Source organism: Glycine soja, chromosome 17 (assembly GCF_004193775.1).
Source record: "Glycine soja cultivar W05 chromosome 17, ASM419377v2, whole genome shotgun sequence".
Taxonomy (NCBI): domain Eukaryota; kingdom Viridiplantae; phylum Streptophyta; class Magnoliopsida; order Fabales; family Fabaceae; genus Glycine; species Glycine soja.
Window position 1 is genome coordinate 104,109 of NC_041018.1, and position 27,639 is coordinate 131,747.

The following is a 27,639-nucleotide window of genomic DNA, read 5'->3' on the forward strand; positions in this document are numbered from 1 at the left end:
ACACTTAGAAAATGATTTCACTTCCCATTACAATCAGTGGTCTTCAAATCTCAAAGAAGGTTTTCTTCGGACATGAAGATAGGAATCTAGGATTCACTCCTGTACTTTTCTCTTTTTGTGGTTTCTTCCAGGTTCTGTAATTACAGTGCCTGTTTGTGAACCACCTCTTGAGTGTATTTCTAAAACTTGTATAGTTTAGTACCTCTGGTACTCATTAATACATATATTATATTTTTGCTGAGCAAAAAAAGAAAATCTTTGCTGATAAAAAAAAACCATGGCGATCTCTGAATCTTTTGATCAAAACTGTGGAAAATGACTCCCAATCTGAATCTGGGTTGTTTTGGCTCCAAATGTAGAACCAATGTGTCGCTGCACCCTCCATACTCATGAATGCATATTGCAGCTTATGGAACGAAGGAATTTCTAGTACCTCAAAGAATTTTTCAGCCCTAGCAATCCAACCAATTGGGTATGTCCCCATGAACGTTGGCAGCTCCACCTTCTGAGCCCAAATTTGTGCTTCCTCCATCTCTAACACTGGCTTCCCTTCGAAGATCCGGCAGGTCGGACCAATTTGTTAGGAACCAAGAATTGAAATGAGGAAGAAAATAAAAGATTTTATTGACTAGTAAGAAAAGAACAGAAAATAGGAGAGAAAACTCTCCTCCAAGGGTTTCTCCTTCACAAAGGATTTCTCCTTTCACAAAGAGCTAATGCTCAATCTACAAATGATAAGATCCCCCTCTCTCCTATCCTTCTTCCTCTATTTATATCTAATAAACCCTTCTAACTAACTAACTAACTCATTAGTTGTCTAACTATATTAACTAACTCTTCCTTCTCCTTATATCCTAACAAAAGTGAAGGACAAAATGCCTCAATTAAAAAATAGGGGCACTAAAAAGCAATATTTAGGAAAATAGATGGATGGAAATTGCATTTTAACCTTTTTTTTATTGCTGGGACAAGGAGAGAAATCAGACAGTCGCCAGAAAGTTTCTTGAACATTCTATTACTTGAGTTTTTGGATGTCTGACAGCTTCAAGAGCCCAGTCAGGCCTTCTGCAGAGACTCTTTTTTCTTTTTTTTGTGTGTGGAAGCAGAGTTTCCTTTTAGATTGGGAGCTCTGATCATGTGAGAAGATAAGAAAGGAAATTTTCTGAATTTGCTTGAGTGTATTTTCCACTCAGCAGATTGATTTATTTCTAACATTTTATAATATGCAAAGATAATAGACAACTATTGCTATTGTCAAGAGAACAATTAAATTGCCACAACTTCCTAAGATACATTGAACTCAGTTAAAGACTAACTAAGCTACTTGGAAGAGTAATAAACATTAATTGCTCCTATTTCAAACTGTTAACAAATTCTTGTTGTCTGTCTATATACTGATTGCAGGATGCACAGAATAAAGTGGCAGCATATGCTTTGTACAAACTGTTTCCTGATATCCCAGTTCATCTACCAATTACAGAGCCTTACACGTTGCTTATTATGAAGTGGATGGAAGGTTACTTTCCTTACTTAATAAATTTGGTTGTATATCGATCATTATGGCATTGTTTGATCCATGTTGCCCACCCTACTTAGTGGGAAAAGATTTAGTTGTTGTATAAATTATATTGAATGTTTTTTTTTACCATTATTTAGTATAATTATCATGCTATTGGTGTAAATATTTAACCATTATATATGAACCTTTGTTTAGAAGATATGACATTTCATAACTTACAGGGGAATCATCAACCAATCTAGAAGACAGTGAGAAAAATCATAGATCCGGTTTCGTGGATTCATTATTGAATGATAATAGTTCTGCTGCAACTGCATCTGTTGATGTTACAGATTATAAGTGTCTCCAAAACATTGGTAGACTCCAGGAAAATAGAAATTCAACCATTGCCTGTCATCAACAATTTTCTCAAAGTAGGTTCATCCATGTTGTATTTAATTTAATTTGGATTTGTAATTTTATTTCCATTCTATTCTGCTATTTTTTTAAAATGTTTTTTCAAATTTGCTTGGCCTTATCTCTGACACAATATTTATTTTAAGGATAAGAAGCTGCTTGGTTTGCTAAATTGTTTTCTTTTTTCACTTTGTTTCCTGTTTTCTGGAGTTTAAATAGGAAAAAAGTGAAAACAATAAATGAAAAAAGAAAACTATGAAAAAGTTGTTACTGTTTCATGTATTTTCTCTTTCATTTTGTTTCCTGTTTTCTGGAGTCTAAATAGGAAAAAAGTGAAAACAATAGATGAAAAAAGAAAACTATGAAAAGTTGTTTTCTTAAACAAAACAACTCCTTAAGATTTCTAAGTACATTCAATGCTTTGGCTGTCTTTATGTTTAATTTCCTTCTCCTGTGATTTGCAACCATTTATTAGTTTTTTTATACTTTGCAAAATATTAGGCAATATTTTAACCAGCCAATTTAACTTTTCAAACAATAATAGATTCAATTAAAAGAAAGCTTTGGGAGACAAATCCATGCTTACTATTAGGAGCCATTCAAGACAACAAAAAGGAAGATAAAGTAGAAATAGGAAGAAAAATGTAAAAGGGTCTTCACTAGTGCCTTGATGGAGTATATTTTCTGTTAATGATCCCCTAAATCCTGGCATGGTAATTGTTGTGAACTAGCTTCTAAAATCTCAAGATGTTAGATGGGGGCATGGTAGAGGAGTCAATGTAAGTTGTGGTCCATGAGTCAACCTGGTCCAACCTGACTCATCGATGAGTTGGGTTGGTAACAATTTTGCTCACTTTTTTTCTGTTAAAATGAGCCAGCTGTCTTAACCGACGGGTCAAAGTAGGTTTGAGTTGCGTTGGCTCACTTAACCCATTTTTTAAAAACCACTTTATTTTTTTTTTAAATGTGGTTATTAAAATTGGAGTTGGTAAAATGGTTTATAATATTTGGATCTACCAATATTGGTTTTTTATTCTTTTTCCTTATTTTTTGTGTGTATTTTTTAGTACTTTTTTTAAAAAAATTAGGTCAGCCAACCCACCAACTCATGGTGGGTTGATTTCTGGTTATGTAGTGTTGAGAAAAACTCAAGTCTCATATTGGCTAGAGATAAGACCACCATAGAATATATAAGTGGAGTTAGACCCTAACCCACATTCTAAGATGGAGTAACAAATAATAATAGTGGGCGGATATTTTTGTCTTTTCAATATTTTGTACTTGGGACAAAAAAGTTGTCCAATGATTAATGAAGTAATAAACAATGAACTTTTTTCCTGTCCATCAACATCCAAGTTTTGCTATCCCATGATGTTTTTAATATCAAACATTGAACAATTAAAGGAAGGAAAGATACATACAAGATGGCGATGCTAGTGGATAGCTATGACATGGACAGTTTGGAAGCATAGAAATAGAATAGTATTCCATAATGACACATTCGATGGAAGTAAATTGCTTGAAGATGCAGTTCTACTATTGTGGACGTGGATTAAAGCCATGGAGAAGGACTTTGCAATACACTTTAATCAATGGTCCTCTAACATAAAGGAAACATTTAGTAATTAGGTGGGAGGGTGGCTTTGGAATTATGTAACAATTACAGCAGGGCTCCTGCGACATTAATATTTTGACTACTTGTAGTTCTGCCCAATTCTGGGGTAGCCCGGCTGTGGTTCCAATCCCGACTCCATTTTAGTTTGCTTTGGAACCATTGCCTTGGGCAATCCAGCACATGTAATTTAGTACCTCTGTTACTCTTTTAATATATATATTCTTATTTTTGCTGAGCAAAAAAAAAAAAAAAAAAGAGGTATCCTGTCCAGTATTACACTTTTTTGTAAATCAAATGACCCTAAATAAAATTCTTTTTTTATAAATCGAAAACTGGTGCTATCTATATGTAAGAACCCTCTCCTTAAATCGAAATCTTCTGCCTTCAATTATGTCCCAAAAATAAAAGGTTGCTAGAAACAAAAATATACAACCAACTAAGAGAGGGGACTGATTTGGGAGAGGTTTACTTTTTTTGCTTAGTGGTATTTCATTTTTGGTGAACATGTCAAAAGGGACAACAGATTTGTGCCCTTCTTTGTCAAGTTTTCAGCTATTAGATTCAATCTGCAAAGAAAGTCACCTTAAGTAAATACTTGACACTGCATATTAACTTCACAGAGGAAAATGAATATAATGCAAAAGCCCTTTTTGAAAGGAACCTAACCCTATCTTCCTAAAAAATGTTGATCAGTGTCAAAGGATAATTTTCATCATTATTGATAGAAGAGCATGTGCTCTTAAAAAGAATACAAGGTAATCTAAAAAAGGAAACTCCTAAACTAATGCTCAGCATTGTACCCACTGTCAATTCCTATAATTAAGGGTCAATGATTCTTGGTTATAAATACAAAATATGCAGCTAATCAAATCTCCTAATTATGGGATTTAAATCCTATCTATAAAAGAAAATAAAATATACAGTGGGATTCTGACAATCAGGTATATGGCTTCTGAATAAATCTCGTAAAGCATCCACTTCCCAGAATCCTAAATGCTAAGAAAGCTGCCTCTTTAGGGATGTTTGACGTTTATTAACATCACTATGATTTATGATTGTCACATTAGTAACTATTTCTATAAACTACCTGACCAATTTTTGCCAAGTGCGTTAATTTGGTTGGTAAATTGTATATTGCTGCTAAATAAACTTGCTTACATGAAATATTTTTACAAACCCAAGACTCAGTAATGTCTTCAAGTTTTGGATAGTAATTTAATAATGTTATTATTATAACAAATAAAATGGTCTGTTGATAAAGTTCAAGTGGATGACACTTATTTGTTCCATATATGTGCAATTATTTCTCTGTTAGTTTCTTCTTCATGAATTTAGAGTTCCATTGTACAGGAGAAACCTATATCAAGGAAAGGGAGAGTGCTGATTTGAGACAGGCACAACATAGTAAAATGAGAACACAAAGATACCAGGTTTGCACATATTTTGTGTAATTTTGAATTATGGCTTTATCACCTTTTTCAAGTTGTATGGCGCTCTATATTTATTTTGTGGTTTCTTACATTAGAAAATAAAAACTATGGCTCTGGAATGAGTCTCAAGTCCTTTTTGGATAAGATTCTCCATAAGCAGTTTAGAAGGAAAAAGTAAGATGGAAAAATGAAGTAAGCTTCTCTCATATGCTTGTATGTATGTATCTGGTAAAACCTTGAGAGGTGAGATGAGCAAATCTCGACCGTATAATTCAAATGGATGGTTAAGATTAAAACTAATAAAAACAATTGACCATCCATGTATGGTTGTATGACCAGGATTAACTCTTATGCTCTTGCTAAATATGCCCCCTTACACACACACACAAATGTATGTAAATATGCTAGGATTCTCTGTAGTAGACGCATGTCTGGTGTAATCCTAGGATTGGGCTTAGCTGGTCCTTAATATGAACCTTAGGAAAGTATTAGGGACCAGCTGTGTATACCTTCAACATATGTATTTTCAGTACCCCTGGTACTCTGCATATAATATAATTATCTATTTTTGCTGAGCAAAAAAACAAAATGTAATTAAATTCTCATGTAATGGGTGTATCCATATTGTCTTGTAATGAACTGCAACGTAACAAGGCTTACTAAATTGGGAGCTATTTACTAGACACTAATTACAATAAAAGCTAGATGTATTTCACAATTCACATGTGATGCATGAAGTGCACATGGCTAAGATTGCCAATGTTGTGATTGGACCACAGACAGCCTTGTTCAGTGTGCAATACTAAATACTACACTTGTACAGTGCACCAGTCACGTGACACCACAAAAATTTAAAGATTGGTGCAGAATTCATTCCATAAAATAAGTAACAAGGAAATGTGGTAAACTGGTGGGTCACAAGATAGACTGGGTCACTGGTTTTAACAAAAACCGGCCGAGTCAATATGGGCCAAACTGATCGGCAAGCATGTCCGATCCAATAACCAGTTCGGACTGGCATAACAACCAGTTCCCAGTCAAACCGGTTCGACTGGCTGGTGCGGGCTGGTTTTAATAACACTGAATATTGCACTTCCCCACAAGCTGAAATATACATATTATATTTTCCAAGCTCATTACAAATAGAATAGACTATAGTCCCTTAGAAAGATTTAGTTAATAATCAGGAAATTGTTCTTGAGAGTTCTCAAAGGCTATTATAATCTCACTAGAATGAATCTTTTATTTGATAAAATGACTACTAGTTCCTATCCACTCATGAATGATGGGGTTAGAAGCAATATGCGGATCAACTTGATTTCACAATTTCACTTCCTTGGCTTGTCCCAAATTTAACAACTAATGTACTTGCATTAACCTTATGATAGTAACCATATGTTTTGCTTCTTACTCCTCCAAGAGACTAGCTGCCTTAAATAAAAACTCAATACCTGGAAGTTGATATTCTATCTGAGGCATACCTGCTGGATCAAAGGGCATTTAAAAACTTGTTTTCTGCTAGTTTTTAAATAACAACTTTAGTATTACCTTTGTTTTCATAGAATAATCCCTTTCTTGGTTCGTTCATTATGTATCTATGAATACAGACCAGGGCATCTCAATGACCATCACAAAGGGCATTTAAAAACTAGCTGATTACGCTTACAATAAAGGTAATGTTTGGCCTAATTACTATAGGATTGTTAAGCTTCTCAATCATAAGTATAAATTGCTAAGGTCTTTTAGTGACTCTCCTTGTCCCCATAGGGGTCACAGTTGTCAATGCTGCACTATAATGACGCTATAGTGGCATGGCAGCCTCTGGCCGCTAGATGCATTGCCAGAGCATTGCACTTCACTGTAGCGACCATAGTGACTGCAATAACATCCAAAATAGTGGCATTTTATGGTGCTAAAACACCGCTATGTTGATGGTTCCCAAAATCCTAGAATGCCTTCCAATATTAATGTTAGAAGCGCTTTTTTTTGGAGTAATTTTGGGTAAAAAAGGGTTTAAGGTTGTAACTATTGTGCTTCACTTCAATATAGAGGTTCACAAGGATTGAGCTCCTGACCCCTTCCTAATATAGAGGTTCTGATGCAATTTCAAGAATCAAATACTCTAAGCTCAGGCTATGACGTCCGCTTATAAAAGGTTCTATATGTATTAGGGTGTAACATCTGGTCTAATATATGTAGTACATCATAACCAAAATTTCCTAAGATTTTCAGTACAATTGAATTATTCTTCTTTAGGGAGAAAGAAAATTAATCAATTCTGACCTAGACACTTCATCTTCTCCAGGATATGTTGAATATCAGAGCTACGCTTCCTATTGCAGCTCTAAAGGGTGATATATTGAAATTGATGGAGGAACATGATTTTCTTGTTGTTTGTGGGGAAACAGGCTCTGGAAAGACAACTCAGGTGACCCAGTTCAACTATAGTTTGTGATATTTTGCCACCTCTTTCATATATCTTCCAAACTTTATATTTTCTATCATTTGCATTCTGGCTTCATAATCTGTGTATTGTCAGAAACAGTTTCTTTTCTGACTGGCATTTAATGTAGGTTCCACAATTTATATTGGATGACATGATTGAGTCAGGACATGGTGGATATTGTAATATTATTTGCACGCAACCACGGAGAATAGCGGTAGGTACAAAATATTGTGTTTACATATTGGCCAATATAATATCTACAACAGTTTTCAGCTGTATTTGGTATAGTCTTTTCTGTCCCATATTTTCAATGGACTAGTTATTTACTCATCACTTTCTTGTTTTTGGTTCCTTACCTACATGCATGTGAGGGCAAGCTTTTCCTAGTCATCAAGCTGTCAAATTGAAATAAAATTTAAAATAATCTTGGATTGGGTGGATGCTCAAGAAAATCTGTGAATAGCCCCAAATTTAGCGTAGGGTTTTCTGCATTCTTATTACCTTTGGTTTATGTTTTATGCCTCATGTTTTAGGCTGTTTCTGTGGCTGAAAGGGTCGCAGATGAGCGGTGCGAACCTTCACCTGGTTCAGATGGTTCTTTGATTGGTTATCAAGTCCGTCTTGATAGTGCCAGGTATTCATTTGCTTCTTGAAGACTTGAGTTTTGATGGAAAATGCATGAGTGGAAAGCACTGGACAAATCTTCTATATATATACACTCTTATGAATATATACAATTTACGTTAACAAGGCAATTAATAATTACTATTTTTTTTATCTGCAAATATAATCTTATATATTAATTTGGAACCAGTACAAGTTGTACTGTTATATTTACAATCACCAATCTCCCATGTGGAGGTTTGGTTCCCTAATACAAAACTATTCATCATGGATTAAAGAACCAAAACTCTAAGTGTAAATTTTACATTGGTGATCCCAGCCTGTGGAACTATTATCCACTAATTACAAAACCCTTCTTTGATATGGCTTGACCACTGATGAAAAGGATTGCCAAATCCTTTCTCAAGGTTCCTCAGTCAAGTCCAGCAAAAGAAGATGGCATCATCCAGTATCTTATTCAGCTGTCGTTTGAAAAGATCACTCGGTTTCTATGGTTCCATACACACCAAGATAGTGCCACCCACCAAATTAGCCATCTCTGCGATTTAATACCAAGATAGGTACTGCAGAACGAGTGCTGCAGGAAGTTCTGCCTTGGGTTTTGCAAAAACGCTCCCACCATATTAACCTAGGACAAGGATTCCCCCCAGATCTGCCTAATTTTGTGACAACTGAAAAACAGATGAGCTGCATCCTCATCCTTTTCTCTACAGAATGGGCAGAGTGTATCATTGATGTCCACATTTCTTCTAGCGAAATTAGATTTAGTGGGCAGCCTATCCCGTATTAGTCTCCAAACAAAAAACACTGATTTGCTTGGTATTTTTAGCTTCCATATGTCATGAAATATCCCATCTGTGTTGTCATCTTTTGAGTTCCTGTCAAGTAATTGATATGCACTTCTCACTGTATACTTTCCAGTTGAATCATTTATACATACCCTTGAATCAGTTTGCTGCATATTTATGTTAGTGTTTTGTATTTCCTCCAGAAAAGCAGCCCCCATAGGTATCTCAACCTCAAACAGTTGCCTGCTCCACTGTAAGCACCGCTCCCATCTTCCTTCTGAACTGCCTCCCATTTGTTGAATGTATTGCTTCTATTGTTTCGAGTTCAGGTAAAGTCTAGGGTACTTTACCTTTAAAGAGATCCCATTAGCCATCCACTCGTCTTCCCAAAATCTAGCTTTTGAACCAGAACCTACATTCCATCTTATCCCCGGTTTGAACCAGCTTTCCTCCCCTGAATTGTGGCACACCTCACTCAGATCAGACCATTTGAAGGCTGGTTGAGATGTATTGTTGCCATCCAAGTTCCGCCAACCTCCATATTTGGAATCCAACACTCTAGCCCATAACTCTCCTTGGTGGTGAAATAAATCCCACTTCCATTTTCCAAGAAGGGCCTGATTGAAGTCAAATCTCTGATTTCCAAGCCTCCTTTTTCCTTTGATAGACATGCTGTCTCCTAGCTCACCCAAGCAATTTTCTTGTTTTCCATATCTCCACCCCACATGAACCATCTTTGTAGTGTCACTAGCTTGTGTACCACCTTCTTCGGAATCCTGAAAAAAGAAAGGAAATAGATAGGAATTGAGTTTAGGACTGACTTTATCAAAGTCACCCTGCCCCCAAATGATAATTGCTTTTGTTTCCACTTTGCTAATCTACTCTCACATTTTTTGACAATGGGTTCACAAGTTACACTACTTTTTGGGTTTGCCCCTATGGGGATACCCAAATAGGTAAACGGTACAGATAGAAAACTGCAATTGAGGTACAAGGCAGTCTCATTCAGTCACTGCAAAGACTTTCCAATAGCCCCAAACTGACTTTTTGCAAAATTGATTTTTAGGCCTGATACCATCTTAAAACTCCTCAGCATTGCCTTGAGGAGTGGTGCTTACAGTGGAGCAGGTACATTTCAACCAATGGGCTACTAATCTAAGAGTAGGATTCTGTACCTAGGTGGGAGGACAGGGGCTGGATTTATGAACTAGGGTGTTTTGTAGCAGGGTGCTGTGGAGCTGGCTCGGGTCCTAGTAATAAACATAGGAACCAGCTGGCTCCTAACATTTGTATTTCTTAGTACCGCTGGTACTCCTTTTATAAATATATATATACTTATTTTTGCTGAGCAAAAAAAAAAGAAAATGGTATCATCTGCATATTGCAGAATGCTGATTTCTACTCCATTTCTTCCAACCAGGAGTCCCTTATATTTATTTACTTTCAATGCTTTTCTCATTAGACCCGTTAAGCCCTCAGCCACAATATTAAATAAGAGAGGGGCTAATGGGTCCCCTTGTCTGAGTCCCTTTTGTGGAGTGAATTCAGCTGTAGGACTTCCATTAATCAGAATTGACATTGAAGCCCATCTTCCTAAGCATGAAAATCAGAAAGTCCCAACTAACCGAGTTATATGCCTTCTTATAGTCAACTTTGAATACCAGACAGCTCTTAGCATTTCTCTTCACTTCCTCCACCGCTTCATTGGCTACTAAGACACTGTGAAGCATGTCTCTTCCTTCAATAAAGGCTGATTGTCGCTCATCTATGATCTTTGGCAGCACCTTCTTCAGTCTTCTTGCTAACACTTTGGCCACTATTTTATATATGCACCCTATCAGCGACATGGGCCTGTATTGGTTAAGGTTTTGAGGTTCCAGCACTTTTGGAGCCCTTTGGAAATCTGCCCTTTACATAGAACTCATCCAAGAATCTAAGCACCTCAGGTTTCATTACTTCCCAGAACTCTGATAAATTTTGAAATTCAAACCATCTGGTCTGGGGCTTTTATGGCTCCCACAATCCCTCATTGCATCTTTAATTTCCTTCTCATCAAAAGGATGTATCAGAAAATCATTTTGGCTTTGTGAAATTGTCTGAAAAGATATTCCATCAAGTGTCGGCCTCTCCTTCTCCTCCTCCTCAAATTTCTTCCTAAAGTATTGATGAACCTCTTCTTTGATCCTGGCAGGTTCTTCTATCCAGCATCTGTCTAACATGAGTCCTCTGAGCGCATTATGTCTGCGATTCCTGTTGACTGTGATGTGGAAGAATTTAGAGTTGCAGTCCCCTTCTTTTATCCATTTTGTCCTTGCTTTTTGCCTTAGCAAAGACTCATAGGATGTGGCTGCCAGCCATAGATCCTCTTGCAGCTTTTTTCTCAGCGCCATTTCCCTATCATTTAGCTGTCTTCCATTACCATCAGAGTCCAGCTTGTTCAGTTCCAGTTCAATCCTACTGATTTTCTTCTGGATATCCCGAAATTTTTCCTTGTTCCAGACCTTCAATCTTTGCTTGAGTCCCTTGACTTTTTCTTTCAGTACATAGCCACCCCATCCTCGAAATGAGTGTGATGACCACCATTCAGATACCACCTTTCTGAATTGTTTATCCTGAAACCAATTATTAATTACATTTACTTCCTAAGAGCATGTATGCTATTCTTAAGGTACATGAATCTAAACATAATTGCTACAATTCCCAACACTTCCAACACTTGCCAACTTGGAGCTTATGAATCAATGGCTCCAAGCTTGGAATAAATAATTTGAATTCTAGTCCCCCTTATAGACTCTGTGAAGATGTTTGCTAGTTGGTCATTAGAACTATCAAATTTTGTAATGAGTTCTTTGGAAAAAACCTTTTCCTGAATGAAATGACAATAAATTTTAATATGCATAGTTCATCCATGAAACATCATATTGGTGGCTATATGAAGAGCTTTGCTTGATTGTCACAACATAATTTCACCTATTGGATGTCTCTAAACTTCAATTCTTGAAGGAGATATTTAATCCAAACGTGTGCACAAGTAGCTGTACACATATCCTTATACTCTACTTCTGCACGGTGCAGTAACATTTTGCTTTTTACTCTTCCAAGAGACAATATTCCCTCCAATAGGTACACAATACCCCAAAATACAGCATTTGTCAATAGGCGAGCTTGCCCAACCTATATCACAATATCCTTTGTCTTGATAGTGAATCCCTTGTCCTGGTGCCTTTTAGTTTTTAATATACTTTAAGGGGCGTTTGTTTCAAGGTATACTATTGTATTCCCAAGAATCACATTCTCATTAATATTATGCCCAAGTATATTATTTCACCATGGAGGGGCTAGAAACCCAAGAGAAGGAAAGAAATTTGGATTATTACCATAGAATTCGCATTGGAGAGGTTAAATAAGCCATTAAAAGGATGGATAAGGGTAAAACTATTTGTTCCAGATGGTATCCCTATAGAAGTTTGGAAGTGTATGGGAGAACAAGGTTTCATTTGTCTCACTAAGCTTTTCAATGAGATTTTGAGGTCTAAGAAATGCCAGATGAGTGGAGGAAGATTACTTTGGTTCCAATTTTTAAGAACAAAGGAGATATCCAGAATTGTGCTAAATACAGAGGTATACAACTTATGAGTCACACTATCCAGAATTGTTTGGAGGTTACTTCGAGATAGATTGCCCACTAAAGCAAACCTGAGTAGGCGGCAGGTGGAAATCCATGACCAAACTTGCCCATTCTGCAGAAGCACAGTGGAGGATGCAGCACATTTATTTTTCCAGTAGCAAAACTATACCTCTTTGGTGGGAAGCTATGTCCTGGGTGAACATCTCTACTGTATTTCCACAGCACCCAAGGCATCATTTTGCCCAACATATGACTGATGGGGTTAAAGGAATTTGGGATAGCAGATGGAGGGTCTGGTGGGTGGCGCTTACATGGTCTGTGTGGCAGATGAGGAACAAGATCATATTCTCAAATGGGATCTTTAATGGAAACAAACTGATGGAGGATGCTATATTTCTGTTTTGGACATGGCTCAGAAACTGAGAAAGATTTTGTAACACAGTATAATCAATGGTCATCTAACCTTACAGAGGCTTTTGTTGTTAGACAAGGGTAGAAGTCATAGGGTCATGATAGCTGTAGAATTATATTATCCAGTTTGGTTCCCATCGAGACTGTGTCTAGTCTGCCCTTGGGAACCATCTCACTGGTCTTTATTGTATCACGGTACCTCTGGTACTTAGATTCTTGTCTAATATATATATATTTATCTTTGCTGACCAAAAAAAAAAACAACTTATGAGTCACACTATAAAGCTATGGGAAAAGGTGATTGAATGCTAATGCTTCATTTTTTTAACCCTTCTCATACCCCATTGCTTATTGGGGGCCAAAATAATGTTTTTCTATCTGTTCTGTTTCTTAATTGGAAGTATTAAGTTATTGACTGCTTATTTTCATGTTAGGAATGAGAAAACAAGGCTTCTGTTCTGTACAACAGGCATCCTTCTAAGAAAATTGATGGTAGGTTATTTTTGTTAAATAGTATAAAAGGTCTATACCTCATGTTGTCTTCAACTTGATGCATGGATCATTGCATCTTAAATGAGAATGATTAGTGGAAGATCAATAATAACAAATATCAAATGATATATATATATATATATATATATATATATATATATATATATATATATTTTATCATTTTGCATCTTATTTGGTTTTTGACAAAACATGATAACATTATTTGTCACGGTACCTCTGGTACTTAGATTCTTCTCTAATATATATATATTTATCTTTGCTGACCAAAAAAAATGATAACATTATTTCATACTTTGTAATCAACTTTATTTGGGCCAATGCTTATGGCAGCCATTGATAAGAACAAACAAGTAGAGGCCATCTTAGAAATAGGGGAAAAAGTATCACCATAAACATGAATTTGAGTATATTCTTTTGCAATCAACTGGGCTTTCAAGTGGTCCATTCACCCATTAGGACCAACCTTAATAGTAACACGCATCTGCAACCAATTGCAGACTTTTCAGGAGGAGGTGAAACGACAATCCATGTATTATTAGATTCTAAAGCCACCATCTCATCAAGCATTGTCTGTCTCCACCCTGGATGGGAGATAATGCTTCTTGAATATTTTTAGGAATGGTAACTGATTATAAACTAGAAACAGAGGCACTGTGGGAAGAAGATAACAGGTGGGTAACTGAGAAAGTTAAAAATAGGCTAAGGATTGAGACCGGATTGTTTACCTTTACGAAGGGCAATGGGAAGGTTAGCAGAAGTATCAAGTGGAACTATAGTACGATAAGAGATTGGAGAAGGATCTGAATTGTTTTGTCATTAACAATGCTAAATGTCTGAACATTTTTTTTTATTGATTTTCCTTATTTTATATTAATTTAGCCACACCATGGTCTTTTTATATTAATTGGTTTTCTAAATGAGAAAAGTAAGATGTTAAATTTTTGAGATCTTGACTGTAACAGTATCCTAGAAGCTTTTAAAAGAGATAGTTCATTGTTTAATTTTTGACCTTGTTTCTTTATATGATATCTTGGGTCGGACTAGCCCTTCCATTTTGTTTTGCTATGCTACATATTTATGTTATTAACTTATTCTCTCATGTTGGGACTAGTGGCATTTTCCTGCAAATGTAATTATACTGTATTTAAATAATTGTTGTTATACTTTCTTTTTTGTTTATTGAATTTTAAGTTATTGTTTTGCTTGTTGTTGATATTCCAGGGGGACCAAAGCTTGTCTGGCATTACTCATATCATAGTTGATGAAGTTCATGAGAGGTCTTTGTTGGTGAGTTGAATCAATTAACTTGCTATATTGAACCTTCATGTGAAGTTTACACTGAATGTAATTCTCATTATTTATACCTTGGCTGATTGGATGTGTGAAGTTCTGAGTAAGATGTCTAGGAATACCATGTGTCATGAATCAACTATTCCAAAAGCTTAAGCAATTAGGTAAAGACACGTGAATGGTTATATATTATATTTCTAACATGCCCTCTCAGGTAGATTCCTTTAGGCTTGAGGTGTGGACAATGCACAGGTCTACCTACCTTGTGCTAAAGTTAAACCTTTATTTTTTTTCATTAGATGATAGGGGACAAAGAGAATCAAAGCCTAGGCTACTTGGTCATAAAGGCTCTGATATTTTTTTTTTGATCGGCAAAAGTATAGATATATTATATAAATATTAAATTCAGTACAAGTGGTACTGTTGTATATACATCCTGGCATCAAAAGGTGCAGAACTATGGTGTCCTAATACATGATAACCAGCATGAATTAGGAAACCAAAGATCTTGCTGTAAGCTAGGCACCCAACCACACAAAAAATTCTATACGCTAACCCCCCTGAATATAAAATCCATCCCTAATGTTGCTAGACCAAGAATGAAACGGGATGTCAAATCCTTTCTCCAAATTTTTAAGCCAAGTCTAGCAGAAAAATAAAGCATCTTCCATCAATTTATGACCATTGAAACTTTCATTTACGAAGACAATCCTATTCCTCTGATATAACAGCTCTGATATATCATTAACCAAGTGCCAACTATCCCAAAAGCTTAAGCTGTTAGGTAAAGATACATAATTGGTTTCATATCATATTTCCAACACCATGCATACAGATGTCTAAAATGGGCTTGGTTGGGCCAACTTGAGGCATGTTCGGTGTTCCAAGCTGGTTGGTTTGCCCTATGTTTGTGTCGTATCATATCCAAGTCTTGGGTAGATAAAATCAATCATCTAACTACTGCCTTCAAAGATAAAACTTGAATAAATCTACTACTATTTGAAATTTTTCATTTCATTCTTGGTAGAAAAGTATTGGAGTAAACGAACCTCAGAGAGAGAGAGAGAGAGAAAATTCACAACAGAGTTTGATGTGAAAGGTGATAAGATTCAACCCAAATGAGAATGAGTTACACCTCAGCTTATATAGGCAATTTCAGACGTAACTGTCTACTGACTCTAGTCAGTTAACTAACTACAAGAGTGCAGAAAACTATAGTTAAGCCTATTACACAAAGACTTAAAGAAAAGAAAGAACTCTATCGAGTAAGTATACTCCTATACCCCTCCTCAAGCTCATGAGAGGTTGGATAACTTCTCACCCACTCTGAGCTAAGAGAAGTGTGGGCTGCTACCTAGGCTTATCAACACCAGCCTTGGCCCCAGTACACATAGGATGGATATTTTCAGGTCTGACAAGAGCTGTTGCTTGAGAGTAGGCAACATCTGTGGGTAATGGCTCTTGATGTTGCTGAGAGTCTGGGAAATCAGAGACAGGATCAACATCCACTGAGGTGGAACTCACTGGTGACTGCTGAACAAGAGCAGCTGCTTGTGATGCAGAAGTATCACTGGCTGTAGTAGCAGAGGTAGTTGCTGTTGGGAGAACAGACATAACAGTCAATGTCTGCTAAGAAGAAGTAGAAGCAGTAGCTGCTGAACCTGAGGCTGTATCACCAAAAAACCTAGGAAAAGGAAAGCTCAACTCATCAAAGATCATATCCTTGGAGATGTAAATTCGTCCATCTGCAGTCATGCACTTGTAGCCCTTGTGAGAAAGTGAATACCCCAGCAAGAGACATTCTTGAGACTGTGGTTGGAGTTATGCTGGTTGTAGGGCCTTGACAGAGGATAGCAAGCGTAGCCAAAGACCTTTAAGAACTTTTAATCTGGAAGTTTCTTAAACAATTTTTTATAAGGTACCTTTTGATGGATAGATGATGATGGAAGGCGATTGATGAGATATACAGTAGAAATAACATGATTCCTGTAATTCATTTCTCTTGGTACCTCTGGTACTCAATTAATATATTTTATTTTTGCTGACCAAAAAAAAAAATGTGTCTGTGTTTCCTTTCCACCACTCCATTCTGATGTGAGTGTGTGGACAGATCAATTTATGTTGCACACCAAGTTCTGCAAGAAATTTGGTAAATGGTCTGTACTCCCCTCCCCCCCCTCCTTCCAGTCTGATTGTAAAGCTTTAATAGGTAGATTCTTCAACATGCACTTTACTTTCTGGTCAACCAATCTAAAGGATGTTTTTTCCTAGAGAGGATGGGTTTGTACTTTGGTGGGCTGCCTAAGGTCTCTCCTAATGGGGTGCAGACTGTATTTGTATTGCTTTTATCTTTGTATTTTCAGTACACCTAGTACTGGATTTCATATATAATATATTGATTTTTGCTGTGCAAAAAAAAAAGAAAACTGAGTTTTTAACTAAAGTAAGAAACTCTTTGAACAGAGTAAGAGTTTCAGATTTACTTTTCAACACATAAAGCCAAGTAAAACGAGTGTGGGCATCAACAAAGGTTACATAATATCTGTAACCTGTGTTGGACAAGAGAGAAGACCCCCACAGATCTGTATAAATGAGTTCAAAGGGAGTGGAATATTCAGTAAGTGAAGGGGAAGAGGGAAGACGATGGGACTTGCCAACACAACAATGAGAACAAAAATCAGAACCTGTTTTATTGATAATAGGTATATTACACAATTTGGATATAATTTTTATAGTATCAGCATTAGGATGACCTAATCTGGAATGTAAAGTGGCAAAAGAAATAGCACTATCGGAAAGTGTATTCACATAAGACACATTAAAACTGATCCTATCTACACAATTTTTTTTTTGATCAGCAAAGATAAAATATATATATTAAAGAGTACCAGAGGTACTAGATAAGGTACAAATTACAGACCAATTTCATTGATAGGGTGTACATATAAGATACTTGCCAAGGTTCTGACTAACAGGTTGAAGAAGGTTATGCATCTCATCATTAATGAAAGACAGTCAGCATTCATTCAAGGTAGACATATGCTTCACAGCGTGATGGTTGCAAATGAGGTGGTTGAAGAAGCCAAAAGAGGTCAAAAGCCTTGCTTTATTTTCAAGGTAGATTATGAGAAGGCATACGACTCTGTGTCTTGGGAGTTTTTGACTTATATGATGACAAGAATGGGTTTTTGCACCAAATGGATCCAATGGATAGTTGGATGTCTAAAATCAGCATCGGTCTCGGTCTTGGTCAATGGTAGTCCTTCATCTGAGTTCTCACCCCAAAGAGGACTTAGACAGGGAGATCCATTGTCACCTCTACTATTTAACATTGTTGCGGAAGGTCTTAATGGATTGCTGTCCAAAGCGATAGAGAAGAGGTTATACAGGGGATTCTTAGTGGGAACAAACAAAGTGGAGATTAGCCTCCTCCAGTATGCGGACGATACAATATTCTTTGGGGAGGCATCTATGGAGAATGTTAGAACTATTAAAGCCATCTTGAGGGCTTTTGAGCTTGCTTCGGGCTTAAAAATCAATTTTGCTAAGAGTAGCTGTGGGGCTTTTGGAGTGTCAGACTTATGGATAAGCGATGCAGCCAATTACCTCCATTGTAGCTTGATGTCTTTTCCTTTCAACTATCTTGGTCTACCCATTGGGGCCAATCCGCGAAGATGTCAGACATGGGACCCTATTATTACTAAATGCGAGAGAAAACTAGTGAGATGGAAACAAAGACACCTGTCATTTGGGGGGAGAGTGACTCTCATAAATTCAGTGCTAACATCTATTCCTATTTATTTTTTCTCATTTTTCAGGGTGCCCAAAAAAGTGGTGAACAAGTTAACAAGGTTGCAGAGGAATTTTCTATGGGGGGGAGTGTCGGAGCAAAACAAAATAGCTTGGATCCGTTGGGAAACGGTGTGCTTGCCAAAAGAGGATGGAGGTTTGGGGGTCAAAGATATTAGCTCGTTTAATTTATCTTTGTTGGGAAAATGGAAATGGAAGCTTTTTCAGAATCAGGGGGAGTTGTGGGTCAGGGTAATAGAATCAAAGTATGGCGGGTGGAGGAATTTGAGTGAAGCAAGGTCAGCCAATAATGAATCTACATGGTGGAGGGACTTGAAGATTGTAGATCAGCATCCTCAACAGGGTCAATTGCTAAATAATTCGATAGCGTGGAAGGTTGGACGTGGGGATAAATTTAAATTTTGGGAGGACACTTGGATAGGGGAAGATAACAGATTACTAGAGAAATACCCTAGGCTCTATAGTATATCTGTTCAGCAAAATTATTTCATTCAGCAAATGGGAGAATTCAAAGATTCAGGGTGGGAATGGGACTTCAAATGGCGGAGACCGTTGTTCGACAATGAGATAGATATGGCAGTATCATTTCTACAAGAACTTGAGGGGAACAGAATTCGGTCCCACAGGGCTGACCAGTGGGTTTGGGTGGCAGATTCTAGTGGCCAATATACGGTTAGGAGTGCCTACAATGTGCTTAGAGAGGACTTATTACAGGAGGACCAGGACGGAGAGTTCAAGGAGCTATGGAAGGTGAAGGTTCCATCTAAAGTAACTGTGTTTGCATGGAGGTTACTCAAAGATAGGTTACCAACAAGAGACAATTTGAGGAGAAAGCATGTGGAGCTACAAGATTTTATGTGCCCTTTCTGCAGAACAATAGAGGAGAGTGCAGGTCACTTGTTTTTTCACTGCAGCAAAGTGTTTCCTATATGGTGTGAAATGCTGTCCTGGGTAAATCTGGTGGGTGTCTTTCCACATCACCCAAGACATCATTTTCTTCAGCACATATATGGAGCATTTGAAGGAATACAGCTGGACAGATGGAAGGGGTGGTGGCTAGCATTGACATGGACTATTTGGAAGCACAGAAATAGTATAGTTTTCTCCAATTCTGCCTTCAACGCAAATAAAGTGGTGGATGATGCAGTATTTCTGTTATGGACTTGGCTAAAAAATTTTGAGAAGGATTTCACAACCCACTATAATCAGTGGTCATCAAATCTATCTGAAGGATTCTTCCGCAGATGAGGATTTGAATCTAGGTTCAATAATTGTATTAGTCTATAATATGAAACTTATTCTGGTCTGCAACCAAATTGTTAGGGTGCTGAACTAGACTAGAATCTTAGCTTGTAATTCTAGTACCTCTGGTACTTTGCTAATATATATATACTTATTTTGGCTGATCAAAAAAAAAAAAAAAAAGGTACAAATTACAGATCAGATTAGATTCCAGGTAGACCTAATTCTGACCATAGATAGAGTGTGGATACAAGAATGGTTATAATACACATATCAAGGTATTCTTAAAAATCCTGCACTAAGATTGGTAGACCAGTGATTATAATGTGTATTAAAGTCCTTCTCCAAATTTCTGAGCCACGACCATAGTAGGAAGACTGCATCGTCCATCAGTTTGTTGGCATTAAATGTACCATTTGCAAAAATGATGTCATTTCTGTGCTTCCAAGTAGTCCATGTTAATGCTAGCCACCACCAATTCCATCTCTGAACTCTCATTCCCCTTGTCACCCCATGAATGTGGTGAAGAAAATGTTGTCTAGGATGGTTTGGGAAGACTCCCACCAAATTCACCCAAGACAAGGATTCCCACCAAAGCTGGATTATCTTGCTGCATTGGAAAAATATGTGACCTGCGGTCTCCTCCACCAGACTGCAGAATGGGCAGCTGGAATCTGTCACCTCAATGTGCCTCTTTCGCAGATTAGTTCTAGTGGGTAGCCTGTCATTGATTAACCTCCATGCGAAGGCAGCAATTTTTGTTGGAATCTTGAGTTTCCATAACTCCCCAAAAGCCCCATCGTCATTCTCCTGTGAGATGTCCTTCCTAAGTGTTTGGTATGCAGTTTTGGCCGAATTTGAGGAAGAGGCACTTGGCACAGGTTCTGAGCCAGCAGAAGAAATGGTATTGACAGTGAAAGAGGGCTTGAGTCGCTGTCTAGCTGACTGAAGCAAGTCAGGGAATTTATAGACCATCACAGCCCACCATCCCTTTAAGAAGCACCTCTTTAGATACCTGAGATTTGACCAAACAGAATTCAGAATGAAATTCAAAAAACACAGAATTGTCCCTACAGAATTGACTGACACAAATTAAGTTTTTGGTAATGGAAGGCATAAACAAAAGATTATTGAGGACAAAAGGAATTTTAGGATTAAAGCGTTCCCTGGCGGAGGGGGAGGAGGAATGGAATTAAGGCATGAGAGAAGAATCAAGGATAAAAAATGAAGCTCTGATACCATAAATGAATCTCAGAGAGAGAGAGAGAGAGAAAATTCAAAACAGAATTTGAGGTGAAAGGTGATAAGATTCAACCCAAATGAGAATCAGTTACACCTCAGCTTATATAGGCAGTTACAGTTGTAACTGTCAACTGAGTCTAGTCAGTTAGCTAACTAACTACAAGAGTGCAGAAAATTATAGTTAAGTCTATACACAAAGACTTAAGAAAAGAAAGAATCCTATCGAGTAAGTATACTCCTATATTTTTATTTTTTTTATCAGCAAAAGTAGTTATTATTAAATAAAAGTACCAGAGGTACTAAAGGTACTAAAGTATACTCCTATATGGAGAAGCAAATAAATGAAATGCTAGAATTTCCAACTTTTTCTTCTATAGTGAAATTTGGGATATATTGTTACTTTTTGTGTTGTTTGGAGTATTTTTTATCCTCTGTTTCTGAACTATTCTATGTTGATAAGTTTTTTTTTAAGTATATTAATTTCATATATTTGCTTTTTAATTTTTTACAGGGTGATTTTCTTCTAATTGTTTTAAAGAATCTAATTGAGAAGCAGTCCACTAACAGCTCTGGAAAACTGAAGATCATTCTAATGTATGTATTTTTGTGTTTAATTTTGTTCCTAGAACTAGTGGGTTAAAAGACTTGCTTATATTAATTTCTGTTGAGTCTAACTTCCTTTTGTCATATATGCAACTATAATGATCAGGTCTGCAACAGTTGATTCAAGTTTATTTTCAAGATACTTCAACAATTGCCCTGTCGTTACTGCAGAAGGCAGGACTCATCCAGTGACAACATACTTTCTTGAGGATATATATGATCAGATTGAGTATCGACTTGCCTCAGATTCTCCAGCTTCTTTGACAGATGGGACATTTCCCAAAGGACAGGTAATTTATGATCAGCTTTAGATTACTGTTACTGATTTGTGACTGTGATTTTATCTCTTTATTGTTCATTCTTTATACTTTTGATGAATTGGAGCATAAATTATCTGGTTTTCCTTTAATTTATGATTCATTGCAATTTAGATTTTGCAGAGAGATGTTGTGACAAATAGCAGGGGTAAGAAGAATCTAGTCTTATCTGCATGGGGTGACGAGTCTCTGCTTTCTGAAGAACATTTTAATCCATATTTTGTTCCAAGTTATTATCAATTATGTAGTGAACAAACTCAACAAAATATGGTAAATCCCTTTTAAGCTGTGAATCTGTGTACCACTTTAAATTGACACTCTAATTTGACCATTCAAAAAAATTTCATTCAGAAAAGATTGAATGAAGATGTCATTGATTATGATCTTCTTGAAGATCTAATATGTTTCATTGATGAAACTTGCGATGAGGGTGCCATCCTTGTATTTCTACCTGTAAGGTTACTTAGTTATCTTTTGAGTTGATATGTTTGCCTGTATTTTTTTCAGTGTGAATAGTTATATTTTTTCACTATAACTTGTCATGCCAGGGAATGTCTGAAATAAACTATTTACATGATAAGTTGGTGGCATCTTCCCAATTTGGTGGGCCATCTTCTGAATGGGTTATTCCTTTGCATTCAGCAGTAGCATCAAGTGAACAGAAAAGGGTATTTTTACGTCCTCCAGGAAATATACGTAAGGTGAGTTTTATTAGAGATTTGTTTATCCTCCTGTATGTATATTGTTAGATGTGTTAGTTTTATTCCAGTTAGTTTGTAACTGACTGCTGATGCAGCAGTTATCAAAATTGACTGAAATGCCTCTCATCATGGAGAGCATCCCATTAAACAATAATCTTTAATGTTATTCAATGAAACTTTGCCTATAGCTATACAAGGAAACTTTGGTGGATATCCCTGACATGGTGTATTTGGCACCATAGAAACAGGATCGTTTTCTCAAATGACAGCTTCAATGGTCACAAATTGATGGAGGATGCTTTATTCCTCTGCCGGACATGGCTTAACAATTTGGAAAAAGGATTTGATACTCCATTGCAGTACTGGTCCAGCAATATCAGGGAAGGGTTCTGTGCTGGGGGGGGGGGGGGGGGCTTAGCGTATATTATTTTGTGGTTGGGTGCCTAGCCTACGGTCAGATCTATGGTTACCTAATTCTTGATGTAATGCTTGTATTAGGTCACCATAGCTTTGCATAGTATGGTTATATATATAACAGTACCACTTGTATTCATCTTCATATTATATATAATACTACTATATTTTTGCTGATTAAAAAAAAGAAATAAAGACAGCAAGTAAATCATAGAATATTGGGGAAACAAAATAAATCAGTATTGGGAAAAACCCAAGTCCCACATCGGCTAAAAATAAAGTCAAATTAGAGTATATAAGTGAGGGACAACACTCACCCCTTAAGCTAGCTTTTGGGGTTGAGTTAGGCATAAACTCACATTCTAAGATTCTAAGATGGTATCAGAGCATATCCAAGATTAATCCAAAGGGTTACTCACCATTGTTATCCACGCACCAAGCCCAATAAGTGTTGGGCGTGGTGTGTTGAGAAAAATCCAAGTCCCACATCGGTTAAAGATAAAGCCAAATAAGAATATATAAGTGAGGGGCAACTCTCACCCCTTGAGCTAACTTTTGGGGTTGAGTTAGGTCTAAACTCACATTCTAAGAATCTAAGATGGTATCAGAGCATATTCAAGATTAATCCAAAGGTTCACCCACTATTGTTATCCACGCACCAAGCACAAGAAGTGCTGGGCGTGAGGGGGTGTATTGGGAAAAATCCAAGTTCTACATCGGCTAAAGATAAGGTAAGTAATAGTATATAAGTGAGGGGCGACTCTCACCTCTTGAGCTAGCTTTTGGGGTTGAGTTAAGTCTAAACTCACATTCTTAAGAATCTAAGATAGATAAAAGGTAGAAAATAATTCTACCTTGTAGATAATGTGTGGGCTTATAGCAGTGTTGTTAAATGGCGGCCATGGCGGAGTTGCGTAGCGGATTTCTGAAAAAACGCCACCGAATAGCGGTGGCATGGCGGGTTAAAGATGGCGGCGCCATGGCGGCCGCCATAGCCATGGTGGATGTGCCGGCAAGGCGGAAAATGGTGGAATTTGTTTTTTTTTTTGTCCGCGGTAGGAGTTGGGCTGACCCGACCCAACCCTACCCGGTAACTTAATGAAAACCATGACCCCCCTACCTTTTAGAACGCAGCTACAACCCTCGAAGCTCCAACACACAGCGCGACCTCGGAACCAGCCACGCGTGACCCGCTACACACAGCAGCCAGCAGCAACGACCCACGGCGTGAACGGCGGCGACGACCCACGGCGCGAACGGCGGCGACGAGCACGGCGTGACGACGGCAACGCGAACGGAGAAGACGACCCCAGCAGAACTGCAACTTATTCCGGTGGGCAAAGCTTTTTTTTTGGTTTTGTTTTTGCTGCCTGACACCCCTTTTTTCTGTCTGCAGCTTTTTTTTCATTTTTCTATTTGACACCCCCCTTTTACTTTCGAAAGTCCCATTTTTAATTTTTTTTTCTATTTGACACCACAACCTTCACTTTGCACTTTGCATTATGTTTTTATCATTTTCTTATATTGAACTCTTTAATGAGTTTATTTGGTGTTGGTACTTGATTATTGTATGAACTCATGAAACTTTTTTAGTTTATTTGAATGCAATCCTTTGTTTGTTTCAATTTCAATGAGTTTATATATATGCTTTCTTTTTTTTGTCCGCCATGACATCCGTCATTTTCCGCTACGCCATCCGCCATATTTTTATGGCGGATTTTTGACTTTCCGCCATGAGCCACCCCATCCGCCATTAACAACATTGGCTTATAGATAATTAATTACCTGTCAATAGATAAGATATTCGAATATATTCAAATATGAGTAGGTTAGAGATAACTTGTTGACCAACATTACCTCTTTTTTTTAACTGTCCACACTATAATTGTTGCTGTTCATTTCCCTTTGTTTTTTGCTACCATGGGTATACTCTCTAGAAGATTTGCTTAGGGTTGTACACTCATATAGTCATATTTACTTAAAATCAATTCTATACAATTATGGTAATCCAAAATCAATTCCACATACGCACATCCAAACACACACTATCAACATGTTTTTGGTTACACGTAGACCAATTTACATTAATTTTATCAATTAATTTTTTTCATCTATTGTTATTTTTAAATTTTTATAACTTATTATTATTAGATTTAATAATGTTTTTTGCCATTGTAATATATCTCTTTTTTGTTTTGGTCCTTGTAAAATATATTCAAGTGGTCTTTGCAATGCTTTTCTTTTTTTGGTCCACGTTAGTATGCTGCTATTGATATGTAACACAACCTGGCATGCTGAGATGACCTTCTGAGGCATGTCGACACTTTTTTTTTTTTTATCAGCAAAGATAAATGTTATATATAGAGAGAGACAGAAAAGACTGATGTTCAGCAAAAAAAAAACTACCACTGTTAAAATAACAATATGTAAAGCAAATGAAAAACCTATTTTCAAAAAGTATATAAACACTTATATTCAAACCTTTGAGAAAGCATATATATAAAAACTTCAAACTTAAACCTTTTTTTTTTGCACAGCAAAAATCTGATAGTATTAAAAGATAATCAGTACTAGGAGTACTGAGGAGTAACAGAATATACACAGGCAGTACTCTGCCAGCCCCACCTACAAAGATAAAACCACAAAAAGTGGATACCCATACAACAAAAGAAAAGGCCCTAAGACATTTCCTCCTTTAAGCTAGAAGACCATTGATTAAAATGACTATGGAAATCTTTCTCCATGCTGTTGATCCAAGACCAGGTGTGAAACACAGCTTCATCCATAACTTTTTCTGAGTTGAAATCCTGGTTGTGAAACACCAAGGCATTTCTATGCTTCCAAATAGACATGGATAGAGCTATCCAGAAAACTTCCCATCGCTTGTCTACATTGCTTTTCCCACTCCATAGAGAGAATTGCAGAAAATGGCTTTTGGGTTCAATAGAGAAAGGACCCTCTCTATTAACCCATCTCAAACTCTCCCACCAAAGGTGTCTAGTTTTCCTACAAGAAAACAAGATGTGGCCAGCTGTTTCCTCTTCCTGATCGCAAAGAGGGCAGCTCCACATGTCTCCTCCTTAGGTTATCCCTAGTAGGAAGTCTGTTCTTGAAAATTCTCCAAGAGAAAGCACTTGCTCTTGGGGGGATTTTCAGTCTCCAAATGATCTTGGAAATGCTGTCTTCCGCAATAGAATTACCCTCATCTTTAAGGAGATTGTAGGCACATTATAATCACTGGTCTACCAATATTAGTGCAGGATTTTTAAGAATACCTTGATATGTGTATTATAACCATTCTTGTATCCACACTCTATCTATGGTCAGAATTAGGTCTACCTGGAATCTAATCTGATCTGTAATTTGTACATTATCTAGTACCTCTGGTACTTTTTAATATATATATTTTATCTTTGCTGATCAAAAAAAAAAAGGAGATTGTAGGCAGACTTTGTGGAATAGTGACCAGCAGGATCCCCCCCCCCCATGTGAGATAGTCCTGGCTTGAAGGATGAATCTGAACAGCCTCAATGTCAGGCATGAATGCTGCCACCATGTCAATTTCATGGTCAAAGAAGTGCCTCCTCCATTGTATCTTCCATTCCCATCTACCATCACTTAAGAGGCCCATTGAGTTAATAGGATGATTCTGTTGAGTGCTCACTTGATATAAGGTTGGGTACTTATCTTGGAGACTTAAATCATCCTCCCTCCACTTGTCTTTCCAGAATTTAATTCTGGTCCCATCACCCACCTTCCACTTCAAGTTATTGAAGATGCAATTACTATGTTGATGATGTTGGAAAACATGTCTTAAATCCTTCCACCAAGGAGAAAAATCAGCTCTATTTTTGCCATAGCATAAAGCATTCCAACCTCCATATTTAGACATTAATATTCTTGCCCAAGGCTGATGTTGATTATTTGCCAAATCCCAACCCCATTTACCAAGCAAGGCCTCATTGAACTTGGACAAGTCTTTAATCCCAAGCCCCCCTTTGATCTTGGGAAGGCAGATAGTATCTCATTTTACCCAAGCAATCTTGGCTGCCTCAGAACCTCCTCCCCAAAGAAAGTTTCTCTGAATTGAAACTAGCTTATTGACCACTTTTTTAGGAACTTTAAAGAAGGACAGCAGATAAATGGGCAGAGCTGTTAGAATAGAATTGATGAGAGTTATCCTTCCTCCCATGGAAAGACATTTCTGCTTCCATTTACTTAGTTTGAACTCAAACTTGCTAATGATAGGCTGCCACACGTTCCAGTTTTTAGATGCTGTCCCCACTGGAATTCCAAGGTAGGAGAAGGGGATAACCAGCTGACCACAGTTGAGAAAAAGGGCTGCCTCCCTGCACCACGATTCTGATTTCCCCAAGCACCCGAATTGGCTTTTAGCATAATTAATTTTGAGGCCAGACACTATCTCAAAGATTCTAAGTACAGATTTCAGGACTCTAATATTATCTGTAGATGCAGATCCAAAAAACAGCGTATCGTCTGCATATTGCAGAATATTAACCTCCTCCTTTTGACTCCCCACTTGATAACTTTGGAATAAGTTCTTAGAAATTGCTGTCCTCATCAACCCGGTGAGACCTTCAGCTACTATGTTAAAAAGGAAGGGGGCAAGGGGGTCACCCTGCCTTAGCC

The 27,639-nt window shown here is 37.2% G+C and overlaps 1 protein-coding gene across 3 annotated transcripts in view; it reads left to right on the forward strand.

Annotated features, from left to right (window-relative positions):
* The window catches only part of LOC114393708 (DExH-box ATP-dependent RNA helicase DExH7, chloroplastic), a 55,491-nt gene that overhangs the window by 4,522 nt on the left and 23,330 nt on the right, over positions 1-27,639 (forward strand). For 2 of the 3 annotated variants that reach the window (XM_028355115.1, XM_028355116.1), the window contains exons 8-20: positions 1,405-1,516; positions 1,741-1,932; positions 4,881-4,960; positions 7,266-7,388; positions 7,534-7,620; positions 7,940-8,040; positions 13,292-13,349; positions 14,592-14,657; positions 21,466-21,548; positions 21,664-21,847; positions 21,989-22,144; positions 22,226-22,327; positions 22,423-22,575. In XM_028355115.1, the coding sequence (XP_028210916.1) occupies positions 1,405-1,516; positions 1,741-1,932; positions 4,881-4,960; positions 7,266-7,388; positions 7,534-7,620; positions 7,940-8,040; positions 13,292-13,349; positions 14,592-14,657; positions 21,466-21,548; positions 21,664-21,847; positions 21,989-22,144; positions 22,226-22,327; positions 22,423-22,575 (1,497 nt within the window). The remainder of the gene's footprint in view (positions 1-1,404; positions 1,517-1,740; positions 1,933-4,880; positions 4,961-7,265; positions 7,389-7,533; positions 7,621-7,939; positions 8,041-13,291; positions 13,350-14,591; positions 14,658-21,465; positions 21,549-21,663; positions 21,848-21,988; positions 22,145-22,225; positions 22,328-22,422; positions 22,576-27,639) is intronic. The other variant, XM_028355117.1, reaches the window with a different exon arrangement.